The sequence below is a fragment of the Pyrus communis genome, chromosome 10 (assembly GCF_041283825.1).
Source record: "Pyrus communis isolate YQ-2024b chromosome 10, ASM4128382v1, whole genome shotgun sequence".
Taxonomy (NCBI): Eukaryota; Viridiplantae; Streptophyta; class Magnoliopsida; order Rosales; family Rosaceae; genus Pyrus; species Pyrus communis.
This window is the reverse complement of record NC_142574.1, coordinates 27,829,043-27,855,111: the sequence shown is the minus strand read 5'-3', so window position 1 is coordinate 27,855,111 and position 26,069 is coordinate 27,829,043. Positions and strand designations below refer to the sequence as shown.

Sequence of the window (26,069 nt, the reverse complement as noted above, 5' to 3'; positions counted from 1 at the left end):
TTTTTTTTATAAAGATAATAAGACAAAAATAAATAGTAATATAAAATGTTGACGTGACTTAACCGTAACCACACAAACAGAAGGACACGGAAGTTGGAGGGCAGACAATCTTTGTCTATATAATTGTTTGCATCTGTCCATCTCTTTGATCATATATATTACGTAATAATAAAAATAAAAAAAGATATACAAGCGTTTACCTTCAAGATTTTGTTCAATGATAAAAAAAAGTTGTTATCTCTAATCGAGAACTTTTTCTCAGAAGTCACACACTCATCGTATTCCATAAACAAAGATCATGTATTGTCGACAGAATTTAGATCCTCTCGGCATCTTGTGGTCCGGAACCGAATCCTCTCATTTGGCTGACTCGTGAGGGTGTCACTACCAAACCAGCATGATATATGCGGTTCCAAATACCCGCCAATTATTTAATCTCTTTGATTTCAATTTCATGTCGTTTTCCCAGTGAATGGAGTGTGGTTTCCGTAAGCCGTGACGTGTGCAGTGACTGATTAGTGTTGTTTATTTGCTACTCTTTAATTTATAAATAAATAAATATATCGTTGCTACGTATTGAATTTGGAAATTTGCGTTTTGGACGTTGAATATATAATTTTCTCTGCTTTAACTTGTTGCCCATTTTTCGGGATTTTTGGGTTCTCTTTTTCCTCTGCAACTGAGCTCAAAGGTGACGGCTTTCTTCTCTTTCCACTTCTCTTTGTTTATTTGTTGATATAATTAGATTACAAACTATGAAAATGGAGGTGGGTTTTTGATGCATACAAAAATTGAATCTTTGATTCTATTTATTATTGTCAACCAGAAGTTAATGGGGTGTGGGCTGCTATAGCAGCAAGTGCTTTTGGCTCACACATTAAGCAGCTAGTGCTTTTGGCTTATTTCTATACAAAAATTGAATCTTTGAATCTGCTTTTTCATGTTTTGAAATTAGTGTGTTTGTTAATATTGCAGGAAGTGCTTCTGTGTGAGAAATTATTTCCTTGTGAAGTAATTAAGAAATTTGAGATTAAGTAAGATTGCATTAAGAAGTATGAGTTTGTACTTGTAGTGTGCCTTCAGTAGTGAACATCTGTTTTGGGGTTGTATACCCCAAATTTCTGAGCCTCGGGTATAGGCAGGAAGTTAATTGTATTGGATTGCGAGCATGCCGCCACAAGCCATGGTTTTTGAGCCAATAGATTGGTATTGCCAACCAGGAGCTAATTGGGTGTGGGCAGCTAAAGCAGCAAGTGCTTTTGGCTCATACACTCCTTGTGCAATTGACTCCCTGGCCATCTGCATTTCTCACTTGGTTCTTATGGGCCTTTGCTGGTACCGGATATGGATGATCAAGATGAGTTCAAAAGCCCGGAGGTTTCGATTGAGGTCGAATTACTACAATTACATTTTGGGTTTGTTGGCTGGTTACTTCACTGCACAGCCCTTACTGAGGTTGCTGATGGGCATGTCATATTTTAACTTGAACACACAATCTGGCTCTGCTCCTTTTGAGGTGGGTTGTTTTTATTTTCTTGTTTTGTGCTACTTTTGATATGTGCCTTATTGATAGGAATCTACAGTAAATTTTGATACGAAATGAAGCTTACGCATGTAGTGTAACCGCTTGCAGATGACTTCTGCAGTCATTGAGGCAATTGCTTGGTGCTCCATGCTAATTATGATTGGCTTGGAGACTAAGATATACATAAAGGAATTCCGGTGGTATGTAAGGTTTGGAGTCATTTATGTCTTGGTGGGAGATGCTGTGGTGCTAAACCTTATTCTTTCAGTGGCAGATTACTACACCAGGTTATTTTTCCTCCTCTTCACTTACCAGATGCTTTATTTTCAGTGTTGTTTGAAGGTCCACACATGAAGGAGAATATTCTTATATACAATAAGTGTTCATCTTACATCGTAAGAACTTTAACTTTTGGGAATAATGGTTAACTAAACCAATTTCAGACAATGCCCTTGTGTTTAAAGATGAAAGAATATTCGGAAATGATTATCATATAAGTCGTTGCTGAGTGGTTTTATTCTTCGTTTTTGTTTCACTCTTGCAGAGGTACTCTGTATATGTATATAAGCACGGTCTGTTGCCAGGTTTGTCCCAATTTCTGAACTAATTATGTTTTCTTCATTTTATTGCTTGTGTATAAGTTGTTAGATCAATAAAATCTTTTTCCTTTTTCTTCATCTTTCATCTCCCATCATAATATTGTAGTCTCCAAATTAAGGCTGACAGCCTTTCTGTCTGAATATTTTCTGGCTGATAAGCCTCTAGACCTTGCTCTACTTCGTTGAGTAATTTATATCTCATTAGTTTGTCGAAGAAATTTAAAATTTACACCTAAGCCGGTTATACTTTTACAAAACTTAGATCTTAGTTCATTGTTTCCGATCATTTCGTATAATGCTAATTACATTTTGGTCTACGGTTCTTGTTCTGATGTAGGTGCTGTTTGGAATTCTACTTCTCGTTTATATTCCTAATTTGGATCCTTATCCGGGTTACATTCCTCTTCAATCTGAGCCTCTTGATAATGTCGAATATGAAGCACTACCTGGAGAAGAACAAATTTGCCCTGAAAGACATGTTAATATATTTTCCAGTAAGTAATTCTTGAACTTGGCATAATTAATCCACAGTTTTATAACTTTGGTTGAGGGTCTTTAAGTTTCTTTTCTTTATGTTTTGGTGGATGCTTTATGTGTTCTAGAGCTACTTACTATTTTCTTGTGCATCTCTGTAGGAATATATTTCGGATGGATGACTCCACTCATGCAGCTAGGGTATCGAAAACCCATCACCGAATCAGATGTTTGGAAGTTGGATACGTGGGATCAGACTGAGACACTAATTAAAAAGTTCGCTTCATGTTGCCTCCTTTTCAGTTGCTTCGACATAATTTCGTATGTCCAGCGCAGAACATGCATAACAGTTTTGAGTTTGCAGGTTCCAGACATGTTGGGATAAAGAATCTCAAAGGCCCAAGCCATGGCTTCTAAGAGCATTGAACTGTAGCCTTGGAGGAAGGTAATGTTTAAACTACGATTTTTTGTGAATTTTGAATAAGTTCTCAGTTCTAGCAATAAGTTGGTTTTGATAAAACACCCTATTTTGTAACACTTTATTTCATTTCTATCTTATTTGAATCGATTTTGTCGAATATTCTGTGTAGGTTCTGGTGGGGAGGCTTATTCAAGGTAATGAACATATAGCCAGTTTATAAAGTCGAAAGGCAAAATATTTTCAGAAAGTATTTGTTGAGTAAATTTCACAAGCATCCCTTTATCTGCCTCTAAAGTTTTATTACCTTGAACATCTTGTAGATTGGAAATGATCTTTCTCAGTTTGCGGGTCCGGTTCTACTAAGTCATCTCTTGCAGGTCAGTCTTTCTCGCCAAAGCATCATTAGTATTCGCTTCTACCATATTACAGTTTGTTGTATCGAAAGTGGTTCAAGGAATTCATGTTCGAGTCTATGAAGTTTCAATGCTAATATTCTTCAAGAATTTGTAAGTTATTATTAGCTTGTGTTTCGACATGAGAGTTCATAATTGTCGCATTATGGTGTGCAGTCAATGCAACAAGGCGATCCGACTTGGATTGGTTACATCTATGCTTTCTCAATTTTCGCTGGTGTGGTATGGTTTTCGTCTTTTACTTTCTCAAGTAACATCATGTTTTCAACTTTTTCTGGCAAGCAACAGCTAATTGACCTGCGTTAACTTTAAGGAAAATGGATGATTAATTGAGTAACCAAGAACTGAGAAGTTAAATGTGCAGCATATTTCAAAGACGACGTGAATTATCTTGACAAGTTTATTCATCTTTGTCCAGTCACTTGGTGTGCTCTGTGAAGCTCAGTATTTCCAGAATGTTATGCGGGTCGGTTTTAGGCTCAGATCAACTTTGGTAATGTTTTATAAATATAAAACTAATTCGTTGGTACATTTTAATTTATTTTTATTATTCTCTTTCTGTCTGCAATGAATTTTCGGTCAGCTCAAGTTCCCAACTCCGTTTCCTGTTGTGTGATTCATGAAAAGTTGGTTGCTTTTGTTTTCCCTTGTTGTAGGTTGCTGCTATATTCCGTAAATCTATAAGAATAACTCATGAAGGCCGTAAGAAGTTTCCATCTGGGAAGATAACAAATATGATGTCAACAGATGCTAATGCACTTCAGGTATGCTCTAGACATAGATTGGGTACGAGACAGTTTTTCTGATGTCTTGTTTTCTATTAAATGGAAATTCCATTTCTAATTCTTTGAAACGCTGTATTTCAAGTAATTTTATTGAATTGTGGATTTATAACTGATATGGGCTTTCTCATGATTTAGCAAATATGTCAACAACTTCATGGATTGTGGTCAGCTCCTTTTCGTATCACTGTAGCTATGGTTCTTCTTTACCAGCAACTAGGTGTGGCATCACTCATTGGATCAGGAATGCTGGTTCTCATGATCCCCATACAGGTACGGACTCGGTTCTTTTTCTACCAAAAGTCTGTTTAGATTACCACTTTGCTACGAAAGTTAAGCTTAGGCTTCCATAACGTTACATGTTTTTGTGTAAATGACTCATTTGTTTTAAACTCCTTTGTGAAAAGACATTTGTGATCAGCAAAATGCGAAAACTGACAAAGGATGGACTACAGCAAACTGACAAGAGAGTTGGCCTCATGAATGAAATTTTGGCAGCCATGGATACAGTGAAGTATGGTTGAATTTGGTTGCAGCTTCCCTTTACATTTCTAGATAGCAAGCCATTCACATTCGTCTGAAATAAAATGTTTCAGATGTTACGCCTGGGAGACAAGTTTCCAACACCGGGTTCAAAGTATAAGGAATGATGAGTTGTCAAGGTTCCGTAAAGCGCAATTACTATCTTCTGTAAGGCACAGCACATCGTCCTGAAAATTTTATTTCCCTAAACACCTAAAGCACAATTGTGTCAATAGATTTGGTGGATAACACATTTTCTGAGGACTATCTCATTCGTGACCGTAGAGTTTCTCTGACCAGATGCCACCATTTTTGCAGTTTAACAGTTTTATACTGAACAGCATCCCAGTTGTTGTGACATTAACATCGTTCGGGGTGTTCACTGCTCTTGGCGGCGAATTGACACCTGCAAGGGCATTTACGTCCCTTTCTCTTTTTGCAGTGCTACGGTTTCCTCTAAACATGCTGCCTAGCTTACTAAGTCAGGTACCATTAGTTTCTTACCTGTTCACTTATCTGACTTCCTGCTTTTGGCTTAACATCTAAACCTGTATGGTCTCCTTTCAACGTGTAATATATGTTTCGTTTGTGCTTAATGGAATGTTACCTAGTTTCTCCTCATCCTCGTGAGTTTGTAACTCTGCTCTAATTTAACAGGTTGTGAATGCAAATGTGTCGTTACAACGTTTGGAGGAACTATTTTTAACTGAGGAGAGAATTCTAGTACCAAACTTGCCTGCTGAACCAGGGCTTCCAGCCATCTCAATTAAGGATGGGTACTTTTCATGGGATTCAAAGGTCAGCGCTTGATGATTATATATATATATATATATATATAGTACATTCTTAGTTACGTTGAAATGTTGCATAAGAAAATGTGTAGAAATCCCGGGAATATTTGTTCGTACTTGATACTGAGTATCAAGCATGCCTCTTATCTTCTTCTCTTTTTTTTTTGTTTTTTTTTGTTTTTTTTTTCTTTTTCAGGCAGAGAATCCCACATTATCGAACATCAACTTAGATATACCAGTTGGCAGCTTAGTAGCAGTTGTTGGTGGAACTGGAGAAGGGAAGACATCGCTGGTATCAGCCATGCTTGGTGAGCTGCCTCCCAGAACAGTTGCCAGTGTTGTAATCAGGGGGACTGTAGCTTATGTTCCCCAAGTTTCATGGATTTTCAACGCTACTGTGAGTCACGGCTTCTCTTATTTGAGTACCACCAATGTTTAATCTTGTGACCCCTATGTGCACTTCTGAGCTTACAAAATTCATTTTTCTAGGTACGCGAAAATATATTATTTGGATCTAAATTCGAATCTGCACGATATTGGAAGGCCATTGATTTGACCGAGTTACAGCATGATCTAGACTTACTTCCAGTAAGTGGATTGTGTGAATTTTTAGGCTTTCAAGTACTGCTCTAGCATGTAAAGGTCTTGATTAGTTAACTACTACACTTATGTTCTAGGGTCGAGATCTAACAGAGATAGGTGAAAGAGGGGTGAATATTAGTGGCGGTCAAAAGCAAAGAGTTTCAATGGCTAGAGCTGTATATTCTGATTCAGATGTTTACATATTTGACGACCCGTTAAGTGCTCTAGATGCTCATGTGGCGAGAGAGGTTTTCAACCGCTGTATCAAGGAAGAGTTGCACGGGAAAACTCGGGTGCTGGTCACAAATCAGCTACATTTTCTTCCTCAAGTGGATCATATTATTTTAGTCTCTGAAGGTATGATTAAAGGTGAGGGAACCTTTAAGGAGCTCTCTGAAAGCAGTACGCTGTTCCAGAAGCTAATGGAAAATGCAGGGAAAATGGAAGCACATGTCGAAGAAAAGGAAGAGAGTGAAAATGATGACCATGAGAGCTCAACACCTACTTCCAATGGGGTGTCGAATGAGTTGCCAAAAGATGCAAGCAACCCAAAGAAAGGGAAAGGGGCGAAATCCGTACTCATTAAACAAGAGGAAAGGGAAACAGGCATTGTCAGTTGGAAAATTCTAATGAGGTAATACCAGTCGTGAATGCTTTTAGTCTTTTTTGACAATATTTATTGCCAGTGGCAAGTTCTTAATCTGATCATCACGCATCGATGAATGAATTGAGTCTCTTCGTTCTTGTTGCAGATACAAAAATGCATTAGGAGGGCTATGGGTGGTCATGGTTCTATTTGCGTGTTATACATTAACAGAAGTTCTTCGAGTTTCGAGCAGCACATGGTTAAGTGTTTGGACATCAAAAAGCACATCGAAGAGTTATAAACCTGGATTCTTCATTCTTGTGTATGGTCTTCTGTCATTTGGTCAGGTGAGCCGACGCGTAACTGGGAGCAGATTCTCACTTTTGCATGTTAGCTACATCATTTTATTCAGTTTTTCCATAAAATACTTAAATCTGAATTTGCTTGATTCAGGTAATAGTGACCCTGACGAACTCTTTTTGGTTAATCACGTCAAGCCTTCGTGCAGCCAGAAGATTGCACGATGCTCTGCTTAATGCTATAATGAGAGCTCCAATGGTATTCTTCCACACTAATCCAACAGGACGGATAATCAATAGGTTTGCAAAAGATCTGGGTGACATAGATCGCGGCGTAGCAATGGTTGTGAACATGTTTATGGGTCAAGTATGGCAGCTCTTTTCAACTTTTGTGCTCATAGGCATTGTGAGCACAATATCCCTCTGGGCCATAATGCCACTTCTGATTTTGTTCTATGCAGCCTATCTTTTTTATCAGGTAAGTTTGACATAGTATCGATCTTTATTAGTTCTTCCGTTTCTTTAGTATCATCATTCATAAAATCTTTATACTTATCTATGCGTTTTACAGAGCACATCCCGTGAAGTGAAACGCTTGGATTCCATTAGCAGATCTCCTGTTTATGCACAATTTGGAGAGGCATTGAATGGTTTGTCAACCATTCGCGCCTACAAAGCGTATGATCGGATGGCCAACATTAGCGGAAGGTCCATGGACAAGAACATCAGATTCACCCTTGTGAATATCAGTTCAAATCGCTGGCTTACGATTAGGTTGGAAACGCTCGGAGGTCTGATGATTTGGTTGATAGCAAGCTTTGCTGTCATGCAAAACGGAAGAGCAGAAAACAAAGTAGCATTTGCATCTACAATGGGTCTACTTCTCACTTATACTTTAAATATCACAAATTTGTTGAGCGGTGTTCTCAGGACAGCCAGCCGGGCTGAAAATAGTTTAAATGCCGTTGAGCGTGTTGGATCCTATATAGAACTGCCTTCTGAGGCGCCGGCTGTAATTGAAAGCAACCGTCCCCAACCTGGGTGGCCATCGTCAGGATCAATTGAGTTTGAAGATGTCGTCCTGCGTTATAGGCCTGGACTTCCTCCGGTATTGCACGGATTATCTTTTACAGTTTCTGCGAGTGAAAAGCTAGGAATAGTCGGAAGAACTGGTGCAGGGAAATCTAGCATGATTAATGCATTGTTTAGGATAGTAGAAATCGAAAAGGGAAGAATCTTGATAGATAGTTGTGATGTTTCCAAGTTTGGACTGACGGATTTGCGAAAAGTTCTTAGTATCATACCCCAGTCACCGGTTCTTTTTTCAGGTATGCACTTATTCAACCTATATGTACTTTGATTGAGCTGATATTTTCAACCTATATACATATAATGCAGCATTCTAACTGATTTCCATCATCTCTCGTCTAGGAACCGTGCGGTTTAACCTTGATCCCTTCAGCGAGCATACCGACGCTGACCTTTGGGAAGCTCTAGAGAGGGCACATCTAAAGGATGTCATTAGGCGGAATTCTCTCGGTCTGGATGCTGAGGTATAAGTACATCTGTTAAGTTGAAGCTGCTTAAGTGAGCATTGAAAAGTGACAATTTACTAGTAAGTTTTAACCTATCTTTATTGCATCAAGGTTTCCGAAGGAGGCGAAAACTTTAGCGTTGGGCAGAGGCAACTATTAAGTCTTGCTAGAGCATTGCTGCGAAGATCAAAGATTCTTGTTCTTGATGAAGCAACTGCTGCTGTCGACGTTGGGACTGATGCTCTTATCCAGAAAACCATTCGCGAAGAGTTCAAATCGTGCACCATGCTCGTTATTGCTCACAGATTAAATACCATAATTGACTGTGATCGAATTCTGGTTCTGGATGCCGGTCAGGTATGTGCCCTCACTTTAATGCAAGCAGGAATCCTTGTGTGAGCCCGTCAAATGTAACCTCCCTCTCAGGATATGCATGTAGGTTCCGCTATGTAAAAACGGTTCCCATGTGCATTTTGTGAGAGGAAGATCGTATCGGGCTCATACAATAATGTTTTACCAATTTTCCGAGTACTCAAACTCATAACTTTCGTCCTCTCCATTTAGGTCCTGGAACATGACTCCCCAGACAAACTCCTATCAAACGAAGAGAGTGCCTTCTCCAAGATGGTCAAGAGCACGGGACCAGCGAATGCTGAATACTTGCGCGGCCTGGTATTCGGAGGTAAACTGAATAAGGTGGTTAGAGACCGAACGGAGCAGCTGGCTGGTCAGAGCCAGAGGGGATGGTTAGCCTCTTCGCGCTGGGCCGCTGCTGCCCAGTTAGCCTTAGCTGTTAGTCTCACTTCTTCGCAAAACGACCTTCGAGGAATGGACATTGAAGACAAAAACAATATCATCATGAAAACAAATGATGCAGTAATAACACTTCAGGGAGTTTTGGAAGGGAAGCATGACAAAGATATAGACGACACACTGAATCAACACAATATACCAAGGGAAGGATGGTGGTCGGCTTTCTTCAGAGTAATAGAAGGTAAAATCTTGAACTCATGTACCTATACATTGTAATACATAGTAGTACAAAGTACAAAACCGTGTATTTTGATGCCGAAAATGGTTCAACGAGATAGAGAGCGTAAAATCGCAAACACTCAAAGAACACAAACGATATAGCGTGGACTGAACAACAGGAGATAGTTGCGTCAAGAGGGGCGCATTCTAGTGTCTTAAATTTAGATGTGCTTTTTTTTGTTTCGGGAAATGATTTCTGCACAAGCATTTTGTCCCAAAGGGATGTGCAGAAATCAACTTCCTTTCGATATTTCGTCATCAAATATCGACTTTTTGTTTCAGGTATGGCTGTGATGGGCAGGCTGGCTCACAACAGACTTCACCCGTTAGAAGAAGACTTTGAAGACAAAGCCATAGATTGGAGTTGAACAGAGAGCAAGAAATGTTTCATATTTGTGCAGGCCAAGGATTTTCAGATGTCCAAATTGCAACAAGCAGAAGGGAGTTATCATCTCTGCTTTTAGCTACAATCCATAAGTCGTTATGAACAACAGCAAATCTATATTTTCGAAGGAAAGATATTTCAGTTTTTTCTGCAAGTATGCGTACTGCTTAATATTACTTTGACATTCTTTTGCTAATTTTAGATTCAAATGATTCCGAAGACAGTAATCAAAGTTGTAAACTTCATTCCGATGTGATTTATAAACGTTCCCCCATCCCCTTCTCTAGTTTCTTGGGACAGAAATGGTTACTAGGGCAATACAGCACTAACTGCATCTTGAAAAAGCAATTAAGATCAGCCAATCTAACAAAATCCTCAGGATTGTTATGTATAAATCTATGAAGTTTTGGGCAGTGCAATTTCAGAAGTGGAATCAAAAGACTCAATGGCTTCCACATAGAGACTTGAAGACGTCATTAACGCTTGGAATACATTAGGAAGGCTCGTTTTCAGGTTTTCCAATGTCATGGCCTTACTAACCTGGACCGAGTTAAGATATTTAGCCTTCTCGCTGTCCACTTGCTTCTTTAAGGCTTCAGTTTTAGCACGCTTAAGTGACAATGGATGCTTAGGGCCTAAACTGGAGTACTCATCTTCGGCAGCGCTCCTTTCCTCCATCTCAACTAATGAATCTAACTCCTTTTGCAGCCTTTTGTCAAGTTTCTCGTATTTTTTCTGCAGATTGTGCTCCTCTTCTTGCTGCATGACAATCGAGTGGATGGCTGCTAGAAGGCTCTTAATGGCCTCTGCTGCCTCCTGCAAGCGCAAAAAGCATAAAAAGTAAAAGCTCCCCACATAAAACAGCACAGGAGGTAATTTATAGTTTCAGAGTTAAAAGTACCAACGCCAAGCACAAACTAGGATACGAAATAGAATGGTTCATAATAGTAATCAGTTATTCTTAACTTCAAAATACTTGCAAGGATATGAACTATATCTAAATCACAATTGATTCATCTAATTTCCACATCTTAGTACATCTTGATCGCCTAATACCTCAACATCTAATACTCTTATCAAATACCCTCTCCATTCTCATCATATGCAACAAGAAATGCACGTAAATTTGTTTTTCCGTCAAAAGCCAACCACATGTTTTGCCTCAGCACAGCAAACGTCCAACTCCTTGTATTTTGTTAAACAAGTGAGAAACACTGAAAAACATAGACCAGGTCGTCCTTTCCACTACCATGTGCAATTTACCTTCCTCCGACAAAACGAGTAATGGGAACATATCTAATGGTGCACTCCGCTTTTAGCGACAACATTTATATAGTAGCTTGTAGATAAGATCATCAAGAATTTTCTTTTTAGGAACGTTAGATTTTCTGGAAAATCAGTGATAGCCAACATAAGGTTTTAACAGAAGTACCTTATCTTGTAATCTTTCAAAGGCAAGATTCCATTGTTCACATATGCGGTGAACAGAAGATGAGTACAGACTCTTTCGATCATCATCGACAAGACTGTCAGTAAGTTGGATCCACCTGGAAAGTGTTCTAACATACTCTTTTTGAGATTTTATGACTTTGCAGAAGCTGTCGTACCAACAAGAGACCTCGGTTTCTAGTTGAACTGCAGCTTGGCGATGATAGTTGCTACTCAAGTTTAGCTTTTGAATATCAGTAAGAATATTCAACTGCTGGGAAACATAATGCTGAACTCGGTGACATTCATACATCGTTCTCCACAAGTGCAAAAGCCTGCAAGAGGGCCATACAAAGAAGACATCTCAGGATACAAATAAGCAGGGAAGTGTTTCAATACATTCCATTAAAAGGTGCAGAAGGGCAGTTGAGAATTCCATCTTCAGGGTATGGCAACTTTAATTCTGAAGACAAAACAAATACGATTAAATCAAGCTTTTCTTCAGTAAAAGGTGCTTAGGGATAAAACAACTTCTTGTTCCATTTATTCGCTACTTGGTTGGAATCAACTAGAAAGACTACTAAACACCCCGCTGTATGCAAGAGAAAAGTGTGAAGGAAAGAGTACTAATGACATTTATAGAAACATGAGTAGGATATGATGTCATCACAGTCTGATAACTAAGGTGACTGAGATGAATGAGAACAGAAAAAAATGATAACTTGCGTCATCATGATGAACAATTTTCCCTGAGTGATCAAGAGTACTTTATACATTCTAATGTCCTACATAATTTAAAGCTAATAGAATAGCATCCATATTATTTTTCTAGACCAAGAAAAAAACAATGGCTTTCATAATCTCAACAATACCCGGAAGTTAGCGTGACCAACTGAGGATACAGCTCATTATCTATGAGCTTCACTATTGAAGAACAAGTAGTGCTGATTGAATCCTGAAGACGTAAGATTTCAGACTCCAAACTCTCAACGCTAAACCGAATTTTCTCAGTCTTGGTCCGGTCATTGTTTCCATCCTCTTGTTTTTGCAGTAATTTGGATTTCCTATCGTGCTCAAATGTATACTCTTCTTCCTGCACAATAAAAATGATTAAATTCTCTAGAAACAAGGCTAGCTGGAAAAGGAGAATTAGGAGAAGGGGAACGAGGCTAGTTTGTGATATTTAAATACACATTCCGATTATCTTCACTGGATACCCTAGTCAATTACTATTCTTACCTTAACTTCTTTGTAAAGTTTCTTTTCGTGATCATATAATTTTTTCAGTGTGATGCAATGAGCTCCTGGCCTGCATGGTTCATTTGGACCACTAGACTCATCCACATCTTTAGGAAATTGAAGTGACCTAGAAGACCAGCTCCATGGGAATGCACTAAAGACCTTTGTGGAATTGGACCTCTCCCCTGTAAATCGCACAGCAAAGAAAATATGTGGAAGAGCTTAATAAGTGAAATAGCCAGTAAACACAAGTACACAGACATAGAGACTGCATTAAGCTGCACAATAACAGAGTGTTGTAAAGAAGTAATACATGTGGAATTTTGACTTTAATGTGATATGTATCTTCGAGTTAGAAGTGTAAAAATTAATTTTACAAACTTCTCTACCATGCTACATTTACTTTTCTCCAACTTTGTTATAAAGTTTGTGTTTCTGTCAAAAGTAAAAATTATCAAGAAATAAAAAGAGAACGTGTAAGAGAAACCAAATCCAAAAATCGACAACAATTACTTTTTCTTTCGCTAGTACTGAGTGGCAGAAACATGTCCCTTCCTTTGATGTCCATAAGAACAGCAATTTCCTTTAAACCATCTGATGATTTCAGAAAATAATCATCTAACACCTTAGATATACCGTCCAAGGTCTTCTTGCTTCTCCATAGTACCATGGGCACATCTGCAGTGTCCTTAGTATGCCACTTTTTCACTGATACATCCTCCACAATGGCTTCTGCGAGCTGCAGGTTCTTAGGTGGCGAATTCACAACATTAGCAACCGTTTCCTCTTCCTGTTCGTCTTCCTTAAATTCCATCTTAGTCTCTTCCCTTTTTATCTCAAGTGATTCCACCGTTTCATCATGTTTATGATGCTCTGGTGAGGAAGAGTGAAAAAGATCCCAAGGCTCCCACAAAGGGCTCAGGTTTGGAGGAGGTGGTGGAGTGCTGCTACCATCCTCAGTATGTTCTATGTATTCCGCTTGACCAACTTCTATTCTGTGACTATCATCCAACTTTCTCGAATCAGGGCTCAAAGGTGGTGGCGGCGGAGAAGGAGGCAAAGGGGGAGGTGGTGAAGCTGGCAACTCCAAGCCGTATGCAGCAGTATTATCAAGCTCCAACATCTCCGACTCGGTAAATTGTCTAAGTGTTGATCCAGTGTTCCTCAATGATCTTAAGTAAGCCAATTGTGCCTCAGCAAATTCACCTCTAAACCTTACCAACTGTTTCATTAGCTTCTTTCTCTCCTTGCAAACCCTCACCCTCTCTTCCTTATCAATCCTAGATGCAACACAACCCATCTTTCCAAATTAACAAATTCTACCAAAAACAACACAATCTCTTCTTCCTAGTTTGCGAATTCATCATACCAAGAAACTACAGTAGAACTTCCACATCCAATTTTCACAATTTCCACTACATGCATTCCCTTTAATCTGGTCACTGAAAATAATAATAAACAAATAAAAACCCAACAAATTCAAAATCTTCATAAACCAGAAGGCTTCAGAGGTTGTAGAAGTAACAAGAAAAAGAGAAAAAGTAAAGTGGGTACCTTTCTTCTCAGTGAATTTTCAAGCATACACAGATAAGGTTGGCATCTTTCACCAGTGAATCAAAGGTCTCATCCTCCAAATCATGAATCTGCTATCTTTGCACTGCATGCATCCACACTTCCGGAGCTTCAAGTCCCCAAAGAAAACAAAAATATCAGTAAAAAAAAGTAACCCACTTCCCAAAATCTCCATATCCCCCATAATCAAACAGAACTGGAATTAAAAAAATAAATATAAATAAATGGGTTTTAGAACAGCTTTTCAGAGAAGTGTTTTTCTGCCAAGCAGTTCCAGAGATGTTTTTGAAAATGTTAGCTTTTTTTATTTGGTTAAATAAAAATTTAAACTTTCATAAAAACAAATAAAATATTTACTAAAAAAAAAAAAAGGAAAGCAAGACAGCAAGATAAACAATGGGTCTGACATGGAAACTGTTGGAGAGAGAGAAGAGCAGAGATTTGCCTTGCCCAGAAAAAACTACAGCGGTAAAACGACACTCACTGCTATTAGTAGCAGCAGGGATTAGGGCAGATTGTCTGTCCTCCTGTCGGGTGTCCTTTATATCTCCTCTTATTTTTACGATTACGGTTAAGTTATATTAATATTTTATATTTTTATTATTTATTATTTTATTATTTTTATAAAAAAATTAACATAAAATATTGACGTGATTTAACCGTAACAGCACAAAATAAAAGAGGATGGGAATGTCACCTAACAAAAGGGCAGACAATCTGCCTCCGCAGGGATTTGGGCTTTCAAAACGTCGTCGTAGAAAGTAGAACCTTCTTCAACAAATGTGTGTTGCCTTTTCCATGCTTTTCAAATGTAGACCATTCTCCAAGCACACAAAGAGGTGAGAGGAGAGAGAAGCAAGGAGAGAGAGAGATGAGCTCGAGACCCAAGAGGGAAAGTGAAGCATCCAAGGACAAGATAGAGGAAGACGGCGCATTTTAGCACAAGAACATATAAAAATACTTACCCAAGAAGCAATTCACGATCATGAATGACAGCCATGATTCCATTTGGGTTGGCCTCTCCGTGCTCCATAGGTATTGTAATAACGAAAAAACTACGAGGTATGGAGAGTGAATTTTACATTAGAAAATTAACGTGTTGATCTCAACCGTTTATGTCACTTAATATATTTTTTCACTGTTATGTTTACGTAAATTGTCATATGTTAAGCTTAATGACTAATATATTCTTACGTCACTTAATATGTATTATCTATGTGTTAAACTTAAATGACGTCACAACAAAAAATTATTAAAAGTATAAGTTCTGCATGAGTATGTAATCTTATGACAAAGCATCAACTTTCTTTTACTCATAAAGTGAATTAATAACATTATATAACCGTCCTGCGTGCCTTGGTATCCGTGGCGTGAAACCTAGAGGTGCGCATTTTAGCATGCAAATGAGGGCGGCGGAGATGTTAGGTGGCTTTGTTCTTAAAAGCTCTAAACTACAATTTTTCCAGCTTGTGTGCAGTGTGTGTGGTAATGTCATTCTTTTCTTATTCTTTCTATTTGATTTTCCATTTCCTTTTTAAAAAGCATTGTGCAATAACTTATCCTAAGGGTGATGGGTCACCCAGTTGTGCTGTATCTTCTTTCTGGTGTTGGCTTTTTCTCTACTTTTTTCTTCTCTCAAGTATTTTAGTCGTACCTAAACAAAAAAAAGTTGTAGTAACTTCTATTTCTTAGGTTCTAAGAAAGCATGATATGTGGTGTTTCTAGGCTTTGATCGTGCATGTAGTCTAATATCTTAGTGGATAGGATGTTGGATTTCTACCTTGGCGTCCTAATTTCTGAGTTCAAAACTCTAGTCTCTGATATTATTGTAATAGTTTTAAATCATCATTTCTCTCCTTAATAGTAAATAATAATAATAATAATAATAATAAAATAAATAAAATGTATTTACCATTACTAGGGTTTGCTGAAAAATATTGAAAATAATAATACCATGAATTGAATTGAAAAATAATACTAGGGTTTTCTAAAGTTCCAAAGTTTACTTTTTGAATGACTTTTTAAGTTTTGAATTCATCTTTCTTTTTATAATGTGGTGTTCTATTATGATTATAGTATTCAAAATTAAAGTATGGAATAGTATTAATATGAATTGAATTAAGACTTCACATTTACGAGTGAAAAGAAGTATCAGCGAACTGCATTATAGAATTCATCTATGAACTCGAAGCAGAGTTTAGATTTCGTCCTTGAACTAATTTTCCGTTATTTTATGTTCCTTATTTTACCAAAACGTGCAACATTTGTCCTTTTGGTGAATGCCACAAGCATTCTTGTTCAAAAAGATCACGTGTCACGCACATGAGGTGTTTTTTCATAGGTATATCAAGTAACACGTGAATCCACTTTTATTTCCTTTTGTAGTTTTCATAACACACAACCCAAAAAGGAACGTGACACTGGTTTTATTTACTTTCCTCCGGTATTGGACCACAGGGGGTGTGTTGCCATGGTTGCCGTCCCAATTGCCCTAAGCAATGACTTGTGCTTGGAAGGATTTGTGGATGTTGCTGGTACAAGTAAAGCTTCTGTGCAGTTTTCCTCTAGTTATTTCAACACACAATACTAAGGATGTTGAGGGAGACTATGATGATGTTAAAGGTACGATATTCATAAACACTAAACGTCATATCATATGAAGGATAGAACACAATAAATCTTGCCAAAACTTTCAATTTGTCTAAGGAAAATGAGTACAACACTGTAAAGATTAAACGCGCGAGCTATTCTCTAAAAAGTTGGTGATACTGTTGGGTGGGTTCCTCAAGCACGTGATCTATCTCTTGAATCTCCTTTAAATATAATGCATGCATGCATACATGCATGCCTGGGAGCCATCAGCTCCACCTGAAATGGTGATCGCACTCCTTCAGCTCTTCCCGCCATCATTGCCACAATAGTACCGCCAACATCTCGCACCAATGCCCATTTGCTCAAAATAACCTCCATCTATTTTTGTGAGTATTTTCCCTCTTCTCTTCTCGCCCAATGTACCGTTGAAGAAAAATACCTCACGTCTGTGGCATGAGCCTTTTTAAACAAAAAAAGCTAATAACATTCACCAAAAAGACGAATGATGCTTATTTTGTCAAATCAAGAGACGTAGATTAACGAAAAAGTAGTTGAGAAACAAATTCTAAATTCAGGTGTGAATTCATGGATGAATTCTATATTTTACTCTTTTCTAGGAAGCAATGAAAACTTGAAAATTGCAATAAAAATTAGAAGTTGAAGTTTGATCCACCCCATTGACCGTTTGGATATCAAAAGGGGCGAAAGGTTTATGTTCGTGTTTGATATCTTTGTGTTACTTCTTCTTTGGGCTTCTCTAAGAAAAGGAAGAATGTAATTTAAATCTAATAAATTGAATCCAACCCACGAAGAAAAAGGCCAATTGGGTCTGTCAGAAGGAGATTGGGCTGGGGCCTCACTCCTGACTAGTAAAGAAGGAAAACTGAGCCTTGAAAACAAGGCAACACTTGTCCCACATCGGTCAGTCATGCAAATCTTCAAAGCTTTATATACGTTTGCTCCATGACACTGTTTGTCCCTTCGGGGACATCCGATAAAATTGGAACGATACAGAGAAGATTAGCATGGCCCCTGCGCAAGGATGACACGCATAAATCGAGAAATGGTCCAAATTTTTTTTGTCGTTTTTCTGTCGTCTTCCCGCTGTATTAAGCTACGGGAAGTATCTCTTATCTCCAGTAATTCATTGTCTTTTGATTATGTACAACATATGATAGTAGTGAACCGGTTTGCAAGCAGCTGAGAAGGAGGATTCTGTCGTCTTCCCGCTGTATTAAGCTACGGGAAGTATCTTTTATCTCCAGTAATTCATTGTCTTTTGATTATGTACAGCATATGATAGTAGTGAACCGGTCGTTTTTCTGTCGTCTTCCCGCTGTATTAAGCTACGGGAAGTATCTCTTATCTCCAGTAATTCATTGTCTTTTGATTATGTACAACATATGATAGTAGTGAACCGGTTTGCAAGCAGCTGAGAAGGAGGATTCTGTCGTCTTCCCGCTGTATTAAGCTACGGGAAGTATCTTTTATCTCCAGTAATTCATTGTCTTTTGATTATGTACAGCATATGATAGTAGTGAACCGGTTTGCAAGCATCTTCCCGCTGTATTAAGCTACGGGAAGTATCTCTTATCTCCAGTAATTCATTGTCTTTTGATTATGTACAACATATGATAGTAGTGAACCGGTTTGCAAGCAGCTGAGAAGGAGGATTCTGTCGTCTTCCCGCTGTATTAAGCTACGGGAAGTATCTTTTATCTCCAGTAATTCATTGTCTTTTGATTATGTACAGCATATGATAGTAGTGAACCGGTTTGCAAGCAGCTGAGAAGGAGGATGTATCCTCTCGTGGTCCACGGCGGCGACTCTTAATGGCATCATATGATGTTGTAGCATCCCGTGTCTTTAATTTAACAACACGTGCAATTTTTTTTTCATATGAAGTTAAATCATTGACACGATTACTTTGTATTTGTGCTAAGAAAGTACTTCTCTCACACTTCATGTCCAATCAGAATAATTAGGTATCAAATTCGTCATTTTGAACTTTTGAATGTTCGACTCTCTCTCTCTCTCTCTCTCTCTCTCTCTCTCTCTCTCTCTCTCTCTCTCTCTCTCTAGCGTTGGGCAGAGGCAACTATTAAGTCTTGCTAGAGCATTGCTGCGAAGATCAAAGATTCTTGTTCTTGATGAAGCAACTGCTGCTGTCGACGTTGGGACTGATGCTTTTATCCAGAAAACCATTCGCGAAGAGTTCAAATCATGCACCATGCTCGTTATTGCTCACAGATTAAATACCGTAATTGACTGTGATCGAATTCTGGTTCTGGATGCCGGTCAGGTATGTGCCCTCACTTTAATGCAAGCAGGAATCCTTGTGTGAGCCCGTCAAATGTAACCTCCCTCTCAGGATATGCATGTAGGTTCCGCTATGTAAAAACGGTTCTCACGTGCATTTTGTGAGAGGAAGATCGTATTGGGCTCATACAATAATATTTTACCAATTTTCCGAGTACTTAAACTCATAACCTTCGTCCTCTCCATTTAGGTCCTGGAACATGACTCCCCGGACAAACTCCTATCAAACGAAGAGAGTGCCTTCTCCAAGATGGTCAAGAGCACAGGACCTGCGAATGCTGAATACTAGCGCGGCCTGGTATTCGGAGGTTAACAGAATAAGGTGGTTAGAGACCGAACGGAGCAGCTGGCTGGTCAGAGTCAGAGGGGATGGTTAGCCTCTTCGCGCTGGGCCGCTGCTGCCCAGTTAGCCTTATTAGTCTCACTTCTTCGCAAAATGACCTTCGAGGAATGGACATTGAAGACAAAAACAATATCCTCATGAAAACAAATGATGCAGTAATAACACTACAGGGAGTTTTGGAAGGGAAGCATGACAAAGTTACAGAAGACACACTGAATCAACACCATATACCAAGGGAAGGATGGTGGTCAGCTTTCTTCAGAGTAGTACAAGGTAAAATCTTGAACTCATTCAATAATATACACACATGTACAAGTACATTGTAATACATATAAGTACAAAACCATGTATGTTGATGCCGAAAAATGGTTTGACGAACAAAAATGATATAGCGGAGACATTTGCATCAAGAGGAGAGCATTCTATAACAACCACCAAGCCTTATCCCACTAGGTGGAGTCGGTTGTATGAATCATATAACGCGATTGCACTCGCTTTTTCTTCATATCTTTTCTTGAAAAAGACTATAAAAAAACATATGGAGTACTCGAGCCAATGGAAAACTTGGCACAAAACCGAGTATAATGACATTCTAGGGTTCATAAAGCCGACTCTACTTAGTGGGATAAAGCTTGGTGGTGGTGGTGGTTGTAGAATGCTCCCCTCTTGATGTCTAAAAATTTTAGTGTCTAAAGTGTGCTTTTCTTGTTTGGGAAATGGTTTTCGCAAAAGCAACTTTTCCCCTTGCACATTTATGTTCATTTCTAACCTTTGAATTGAACGAATCAAGAAACACAAACGATCAATGTGCATAAGAAGAAAAAGGGTGTGCAAAAATCAACTTCCCTTCGATTTTTCGTTATCAAATCTTTGGCTTTTTGTTTCAGGTATGGCTGTGATTGGCAGGCAGGCTCACAACAGAATTCACCCATTAGAAGATGATTTCGAAGACTTCACCCATTGACAGACTTCACCCATCAGAGCAAAAAATGTTTCATATTTGCATGGGCCAAGGATTTTTAGATGTCCAAATTGCAACAAGCAGAAAAGAGTTTTATCATCTCTGCATATAGCTACAATTCATAAGTTGTTATAACAACCTGTACTTTAGAAAGAAAAAAATTTCACTTCTTTTTGCAAGTATGCGTACTGCTTAGTATTATTTTGACATTCTTTTGCTAATTTTCGATTCAAATGATTCCGAAGACCCAAAGTAATCAAAGCTGTAACTTCATTCCGATGTGATTTACAAACGTCCCCCCGCCCCCCTCTTTAGTTTCTTGGGACAGATGTGGTTACCAGGGCAATACAGCACTAACTGCATCTTAAAAAGCAATTAAGATCAGCCAATCTAACAAAATGCTCAGGATTTTTATGAATCTTCAACTACGTTGATAACCCACTAGCCCCCTAAGCATAAATCTATGAAGTTGGGGGCAGTGCAATTTCCGAAGTGGAATCAAAACCATCAGCTGGTTTAATGTGCCCACAAACAGATTCAATGGCTTCCACATAGAGACGTGAAGACGTCATTAACGCTTGGAATACTTTAGGAAGGCTCGTTTTCAGGTTTTCCAATGTCATGGCCTTACTAACCTGGACCGAGTTAAGATATTTAGCATTCTCGCTGTCCACTTGCTTCTTTAAGGCTTCAGTTTTAGCACGCTTAAGTGACAATGGATGCTTAGGGCCTAAACTGGAGTACTCATCTTCGGCAGTGCTCCTTTCCTCCATCTCAACTAATGAATTTAACTCCTTTTGCAGCCTTTTGTCAAGTTTCTCGTATTTTTTCTGCAGATTGTGCTCTTCTTCTTGCTGCATGAGAATCGAGTGGATGGCTAATAGAAGGCTGTTAATGGCCTCCGCTGCCTCCTGCAAGCACGAAAAAGCATAAAAAGTTAAAGCTCCCCACATAAAACAACACAGGAGGTAATTTATAGTTTCAGAGTTATAAGTACAACGCCAAGCACAAACTAAGTTACGAAATAGAATGGTTCATAATAGTAATCAGTTATCCTTAACTTCAAAATGCTTACGAGGATACCTCAGTATCTAATTCCCATATCCTTAACTTCACAATTGATTCATCTAATTCCCATATCTTAGTAGATCTTGATCGCCTAATACCTCAGCATCTAATACTCTATCGAACACCCTCTCCATTCTCATCATATGCAACAAGAAATGCACGTAAATTTGTTTTTCCGTCAAAAGCCAACCACATGTTTTGCCTCAGCACAGCAAACGTCCAACTCCTTGTATTTTGTAATACAAGTGAGAAAGACTGAAAAACATAGACCAGGTCGTCCTTTCCACTACCATGTGCAATTTACCTTCCTCCAACCAAACGAGTAATGGGAACATATCTAATGGTGCACTCCACTTTTAGCAACAACATTTATATAGTAGCTCGTAGATAAGATCATCAAGAATTTTCTTTTTAGGAACGTTAGATTTTCTGGAAAATCAGTGATAGCCAACATAAGGTTATAACAGAAGTACCTTATATTGTAATCTTTCAAAGGCAAGATTCCATTGTTCACATATGCAGTGAACAGAAGATGAGTACAGACTCTTTCGATCATCATCGACAAGACTGTTTGTAAGTTGGATCCACCTGGTAAGTGTTCTAACATACTCTTTTTGAGAATTTACGACTTTGCAGAAGCTGTTGTACCAACAAGAGACCTCGGTTTCTAGTTGAACTGCAGCTTGGTGATGATGGTTGCTACCCAAGTCTAGCTTTTGAATATCAGTAAGAATATTCAACTGCTGGGAAACATCATGCTGAACTCGGTGACATTCATACATCGTTCTCCACAAGTGCAAAAGCCTGCAAGAGGACCATACAAAGAAGACATCTCAGGATACAAATAAGCAGGGAAGTGTTTCAACACATTCCATTAAAAGGTGCAGAAGGGCAGTTGAGAATTCCATCTTCAGGGTATGGCAACTTTAATTCTGAAGACAAAACAAATACAATTAAATCAAGCTTTTCTTCAGTAAAAGGGTGCTTAGGGATAAAACAACTTCTTGTTCCATGTATTCGCTACTTGGTTGGTATCAAGAAAGACCACTAAACACCCCGCTGTATGCAAGAGAAAAGTGTGAAGGAAAGAGTACTAATGACATTTATAGAACCATGAGGAGGATATGATATCATCATGGGTGACTGAGATGAATGAGAACAGAAAGAAAAAAAGATAATTTGTGTCATTGTGACGAACAATTTTCCCTGAGTGATCAAGAGTACTTTATACATTCTACTGTCCTACATAATTTAAAGCTAATAGAATAGCATCCATATTATTTTTCTAGACCAAGAAAAAAAAACAATGGCTTTCATAATCTCAACAATACCCGGAACTTAGCGTGACCAACTGAGGATACAGCTCATTATCTATGAGCTTCACTATTGAAGAACAAGTAGTGCTGATTGAATCCTGAAGACGTAAGATTTCAGACTCCAAACTCTCAACGCTTAACCGAAGTTTCTCAGTCTTGGTCCAGTCATTGTTTCCATCCTCTTGTTTTTGCAGTAATTTGGATTTCCTATCGTGCTCAAATTTGGTATACTCTACCTCCTGCACAATGAAAATGAGTAAATTCTCTAGAAACAAGGCTAGCTGGAAAAGGAGGATTAGGAGGAGGGGAACGAGGCTAGTTTGTGATATTTAAATACGCGTTCCGATTATCTTCACTGGATACACTAGTCAATTACTATTCTTACCTTAACTTCTTTGTAAAGTTTCTTTTCGTGATCATATAATTTTTTCAGTGTGATGCAATGAGCTCCTGGCCTGCATGGTTCATTTGGACCACTAGACTCAGCCGCATCTTTAGGAAATTGAAGTGACCTAGAAGACCAGCTCCATGGGAATGCACTAAAGACCTTTGTGGAATTGGAGCTCTCCCCTGTAAATCGCACAGCAAAGAAAATATGTGGAAGAGCTTAACAAGTGAAATAGCCAGTAAACACAAGTACACAGACATAGAGACTGCATTAAGCTGCATAATAACAGAGTGTTGTAAAGAACTAATACATGTGAAATTTTAACTTTAATGTGATATGTATTTTCGAGTTAGAAGTGTAAAAATTAATTTTACAAACTTCTCTACCATGCTAAATTTACTTTTCTCCAACTTTGTTATAAAGTTTGTGTTTCTGTCAAAAGAAAAAATTATCAAGAAATAAAAAGAGACAACGTATAAGAGAAACCAAATCCAAAAATCGACAACATTTACTTTTGCTTTCGCTAGTAATGAGTGGCAGAAAAGTGTCCCCTCCTTTGATGTCCATAAGAACAGCAATTTCCTTTAAACCATCTGATGATTTCAGAAAATAATCATCTAACTCCTTAGCTATACCCTCCAAGGTCTTCTTGCTTCTCCATAGTACCATGGGCACATCTGCAGTGTCCTTAGTATGCCGCTTCTTCACTGATACATCCTCCATGATGGCTTCTGCGAGCTGCAGATTCTTAGGCGGTGAATTCACAACATTAGCAACTGTTTCCTCTTCCTGTTCGTCTTCCTCAAATTCCATCTTAGTCTCTTCCCATTTTTCCTCAAGCAATTCCACCGTTTCATCATGTTTATGATGCTCTGGTGAGGAAGAGCTCAGGTTTGGAGGAGGTGGTGGAGTGCTGCTATCATCCTCAGTACGTTCTATGTACTCCTCTTGACCAACTTCTTCTCTGTGACTATCATCCAACTTTCTCGAATCAGGGCTCAAAGGTGGTGGCGGCGGAGGAGGAGGCAAAAGGGGAGGTGGTGAAGCTGGCGACTCCAAGCCGTATGGAGCAGTATTATCAAGCTCCAACATCTCCGACTCGGTAAATTGTCTAAGTGTTGATCCAGTGTTCCTCAATGATCTTAAATAAGCCAATTGTGCCTCAGCAAATTCACCTCTAAACCTTACCAACTGTTTCATTAGCTTCTTTCTCTCCTTGCAAACCTTCACCCTCTCTTCCTTATCAATCCTAGATGCAACACAACCCATTTTCCAGATTAACAAATTCTACCAAAAACAACACAATCTCCTTCCTAGTTTCTGAAATTACAAAACCAAAACTTCCAAATCCAATTTTTAACTACTTTGAGAACTCAGAACTCATCATATCAAGAAACTACAGTAGAACTTCCACATCCAATTTTCACAATTTCCACTACATGCATTCCTTTTAATCTGGTCACTGAAAATAATAATAAATAAATAAAAACCCAACAAATTCAAAATCTTCATAAACCAGAAGGCTTCAGAGGTTGTAGAAGTAACAAGAAAAAGAGAAAAAGTAAAGTGGGTACCCTTCTTCTCAGTGAATTTTCAAGCATACACAGATAAAGTTGGCATCTTTCACCAGTGAATCAAAGGTCTCATCCTCCAAATCATGAATCTGCTATCTTTGCACTGCATGCATCCACACTTCCGGAGCTTCAAGTCCCCAAAGAAAACAAAAATATCAGTAAAAAAAAAGTTACCCACTTCCCAAAATCTCCATATCCCCCCATAAGCAAACAGAACTGGAATTAAAAAATAAATGGGTTTTAGAGCAGCTTTTCAGAGAAGTGTTTTTCCTGCCAAGCAGTTCCACAGATGTGTTTGAAAATGCTATTACATAAAAATTTGAACTTTCATAAAATAAATAAAAATATTAATTAAAAAAAATGGAAAGCAAAAAAACAAGATAAACAATGCTTCTGACATGGAAACTGTTAGAGAGAGAAAGAAGAGCAGAGATTTGCCTTGCCCAGAAAAAACTACAGCAGTAAAACGACACTCACTGCTATTAGTAGCACCAGGGAATTGGGCTTTCAAAACGTTGTGCCAGAAAGTAGAATCTTCTTCAACAAATGTGTGTAGCCTTTTCCATGCTTCTCAAGTGGAGACCATTCTCCAAGCACACAGAGAAGAGAGAGAAAGCAAGGAGAAAGAGAGAGATGAGCTCGAGACCGAAGAGAGAAAGAGAAGCATCCAAGGACAAGAAGAGGAAGATGGCGCATTATAGCACAACATATAAAAATACTTACCCAAGAAGCAACTCACGATCACGAATGACGACAAATTTTTCAATGTGGTTATACAAATTATGAGATTTTGGTGTTAAAATATTAATAACTTAAAAAGTAAAGTTTTACGCTATTTATATAAAAATATATAACGTTTATTCCGTCACAATAAAAAAAAAAATTTCATATGAATGACAGACATGATTTCCTTTTGGAAGGCCACTCCGCCAATTGCAACAGTGCTGCCCAGAGAGGTCCAGAGAGTGTGTTACCCCTCGGCGCATTTTAGCAATGAGAGGTAAAACTACAAATTATTGAGAGTGTGTATTCTACATTAGAAAATTAATGTCTTAGTTCCAACGGTTCACATTACTCAATTTATATTTTTACGTGTTAGGCTTACGTGATCTGTCGCATGTTAAGCCTGATGGCAATATGCTCTTACGTCATTCAATATGTATTGTACACGTGTTAAACTTAAGTGACGTCGCACAAAAAAAAAGACTGTTGAGTATATAAAGCATACATCAGCATGTAATTTATCATGATACGTCAACTTATTTTACTCAAAATATAAAGTAAATTAATAACATTACGTGACCATGTTATGTTGGTATTTTC

General features: G+C 38.4%; 3 protein-coding genes, 1 long non-coding RNA gene and 1 other non-coding gene across 9 annotated transcripts; 3 read left to right on the top strand and 2 right to left on the bottom strand.

The window, feature by feature from the left end:
- Positions 1–459: 459 nt before the first annotated feature.
- LOC137730098 (ABC transporter C family member 12) lies at positions 460–10,232 on the top strand. The gene is made up of 27 exons (XM_068469162.2): positions 460–691; positions 976–1,516; positions 1,634–1,812; positions 2,070–2,109; positions 2,462–2,618; positions 2,760–2,874; positions 2,963–3,043; positions 3,189–3,213; positions 3,340–3,396; positions 3,589–3,654; positions 3,851–3,925; positions 4,089–4,196; positions 4,353–4,487; positions 4,622–4,728; positions 4,811–4,904; positions 5,055–5,222; positions 5,394–5,534; positions 5,724–5,924; positions 6,017–6,115; positions 6,205–6,743; positions 6,862–7,042; positions 7,149–7,472; positions 7,566–8,322; positions 8,426–8,547; positions 8,641–8,886; positions 9,094–9,523; positions 9,844–10,232. Exons 2-27 carry the CDS (start codon positions 1,169–1,171, stop codon positions 9,927–9,929), a joined length of 4,881 nt encoding a protein of 1,626 aa, XP_068325263.2. The 5' UTR covers positions 460–691; positions 976–1,168; the 3' UTR covers positions 9,930–10,232.
- On the bottom strand, positions 10,170–14,710 carry LOC137730099 (protein ALTERED PHOSPHATE STARVATION RESPONSE 1-like). Of its 3 annotated transcripts, XM_088678356.1 has the most exons (7): positions 14,631–14,710; positions 14,168–14,294; positions 13,127–14,055; positions 12,614–12,798; positions 12,247–12,467; positions 11,379–11,709; positions 10,170–10,762 (listed from the first exon to the last, which is right to left on the bottom strand). In XM_088678356.1, exons 3-7 carry the CDS (start codon positions 13,911–13,913, stop codon positions 10,343–10,345), a joined length of 1,944 nt encoding a protein of 647 aa, XP_088534482.1. In that variant the 5' UTR covers positions 13,914–14,055; positions 14,168–14,294; positions 14,631–14,710; the 3' UTR covers positions 10,170–10,342. The 3 variants fall into 3 exon arrangements, with proteins under 3 accessions (XP_088534482.1, XP_068325264.2, XP_088534483.1); XM_068469163.2 differs by having other exon boundaries at positions 14,168–14,649; XM_088678357.1 differs by having other exon boundaries at positions 10,170–10,759; positions 14,168–14,649.
- A 3,042-nt stretch (positions 14,711–17,752) lies between these two features.
- LOC137730364 (U6 spliceosomal RNA) lies at positions 17,753–17,855 on the top strand. Its single transcript, XR_011068126.1, has one exon. It is a non-coding gene; the product is annotated as a U6 spliceosomal RNA (small nuclear RNA).
- Positions 17,856–18,437: 582 nt separating this feature from the next.
- Positions 18,438–19,823, top strand: LOC148693825 (uncharacterized). The gene is made up of 2 exons (XR_015952553.1): positions 18,438–19,079; positions 19,287–19,823. It is a non-coding gene; the product is annotated as an uncharacterized LOC148693825 (long non-coding RNA).
- An 830-nt stretch (positions 19,824–20,653) lies between these two features.
- Positions 20,654–25,800, bottom strand: LOC137729675 (protein ALTERED PHOSPHATE STARVATION RESPONSE 1). 3 transcript variants are annotated; one of them, XM_068468678.2, is made up of 7 exons: positions 25,224–25,800; positions 24,747–24,873; positions 23,685–24,634; positions 23,170–23,354; positions 22,800–23,023; positions 21,942–22,272; positions 20,654–21,311 (listed from the first exon to the last, which is right to left on the bottom strand). In XM_068468678.2, the coding sequence occupies exons 3-7, from the start codon at positions 24,439–24,441 to the stop codon at positions 20,862–20,864; spliced, it is 1,947 nt and encodes a 648-aa protein (XP_068324779.2). In that variant the 5' UTR covers positions 24,442–24,634; positions 24,747–24,873; positions 25,224–25,800; the 3' UTR covers positions 20,654–20,861. The 3 variants fall into 3 exon arrangements, with proteins under 3 accessions (XP_068324779.2, XP_088534480.1, XP_088534481.1); XM_088678354.1 differs by having other exon boundaries at positions 25,185–25,415; XM_088678355.1 differs by lacking the exon at positions 25,224–25,800 and adding an exon at positions 25,145–25,201.
- Positions 25,801–26,069: the final 269 nt, after the last annotated feature.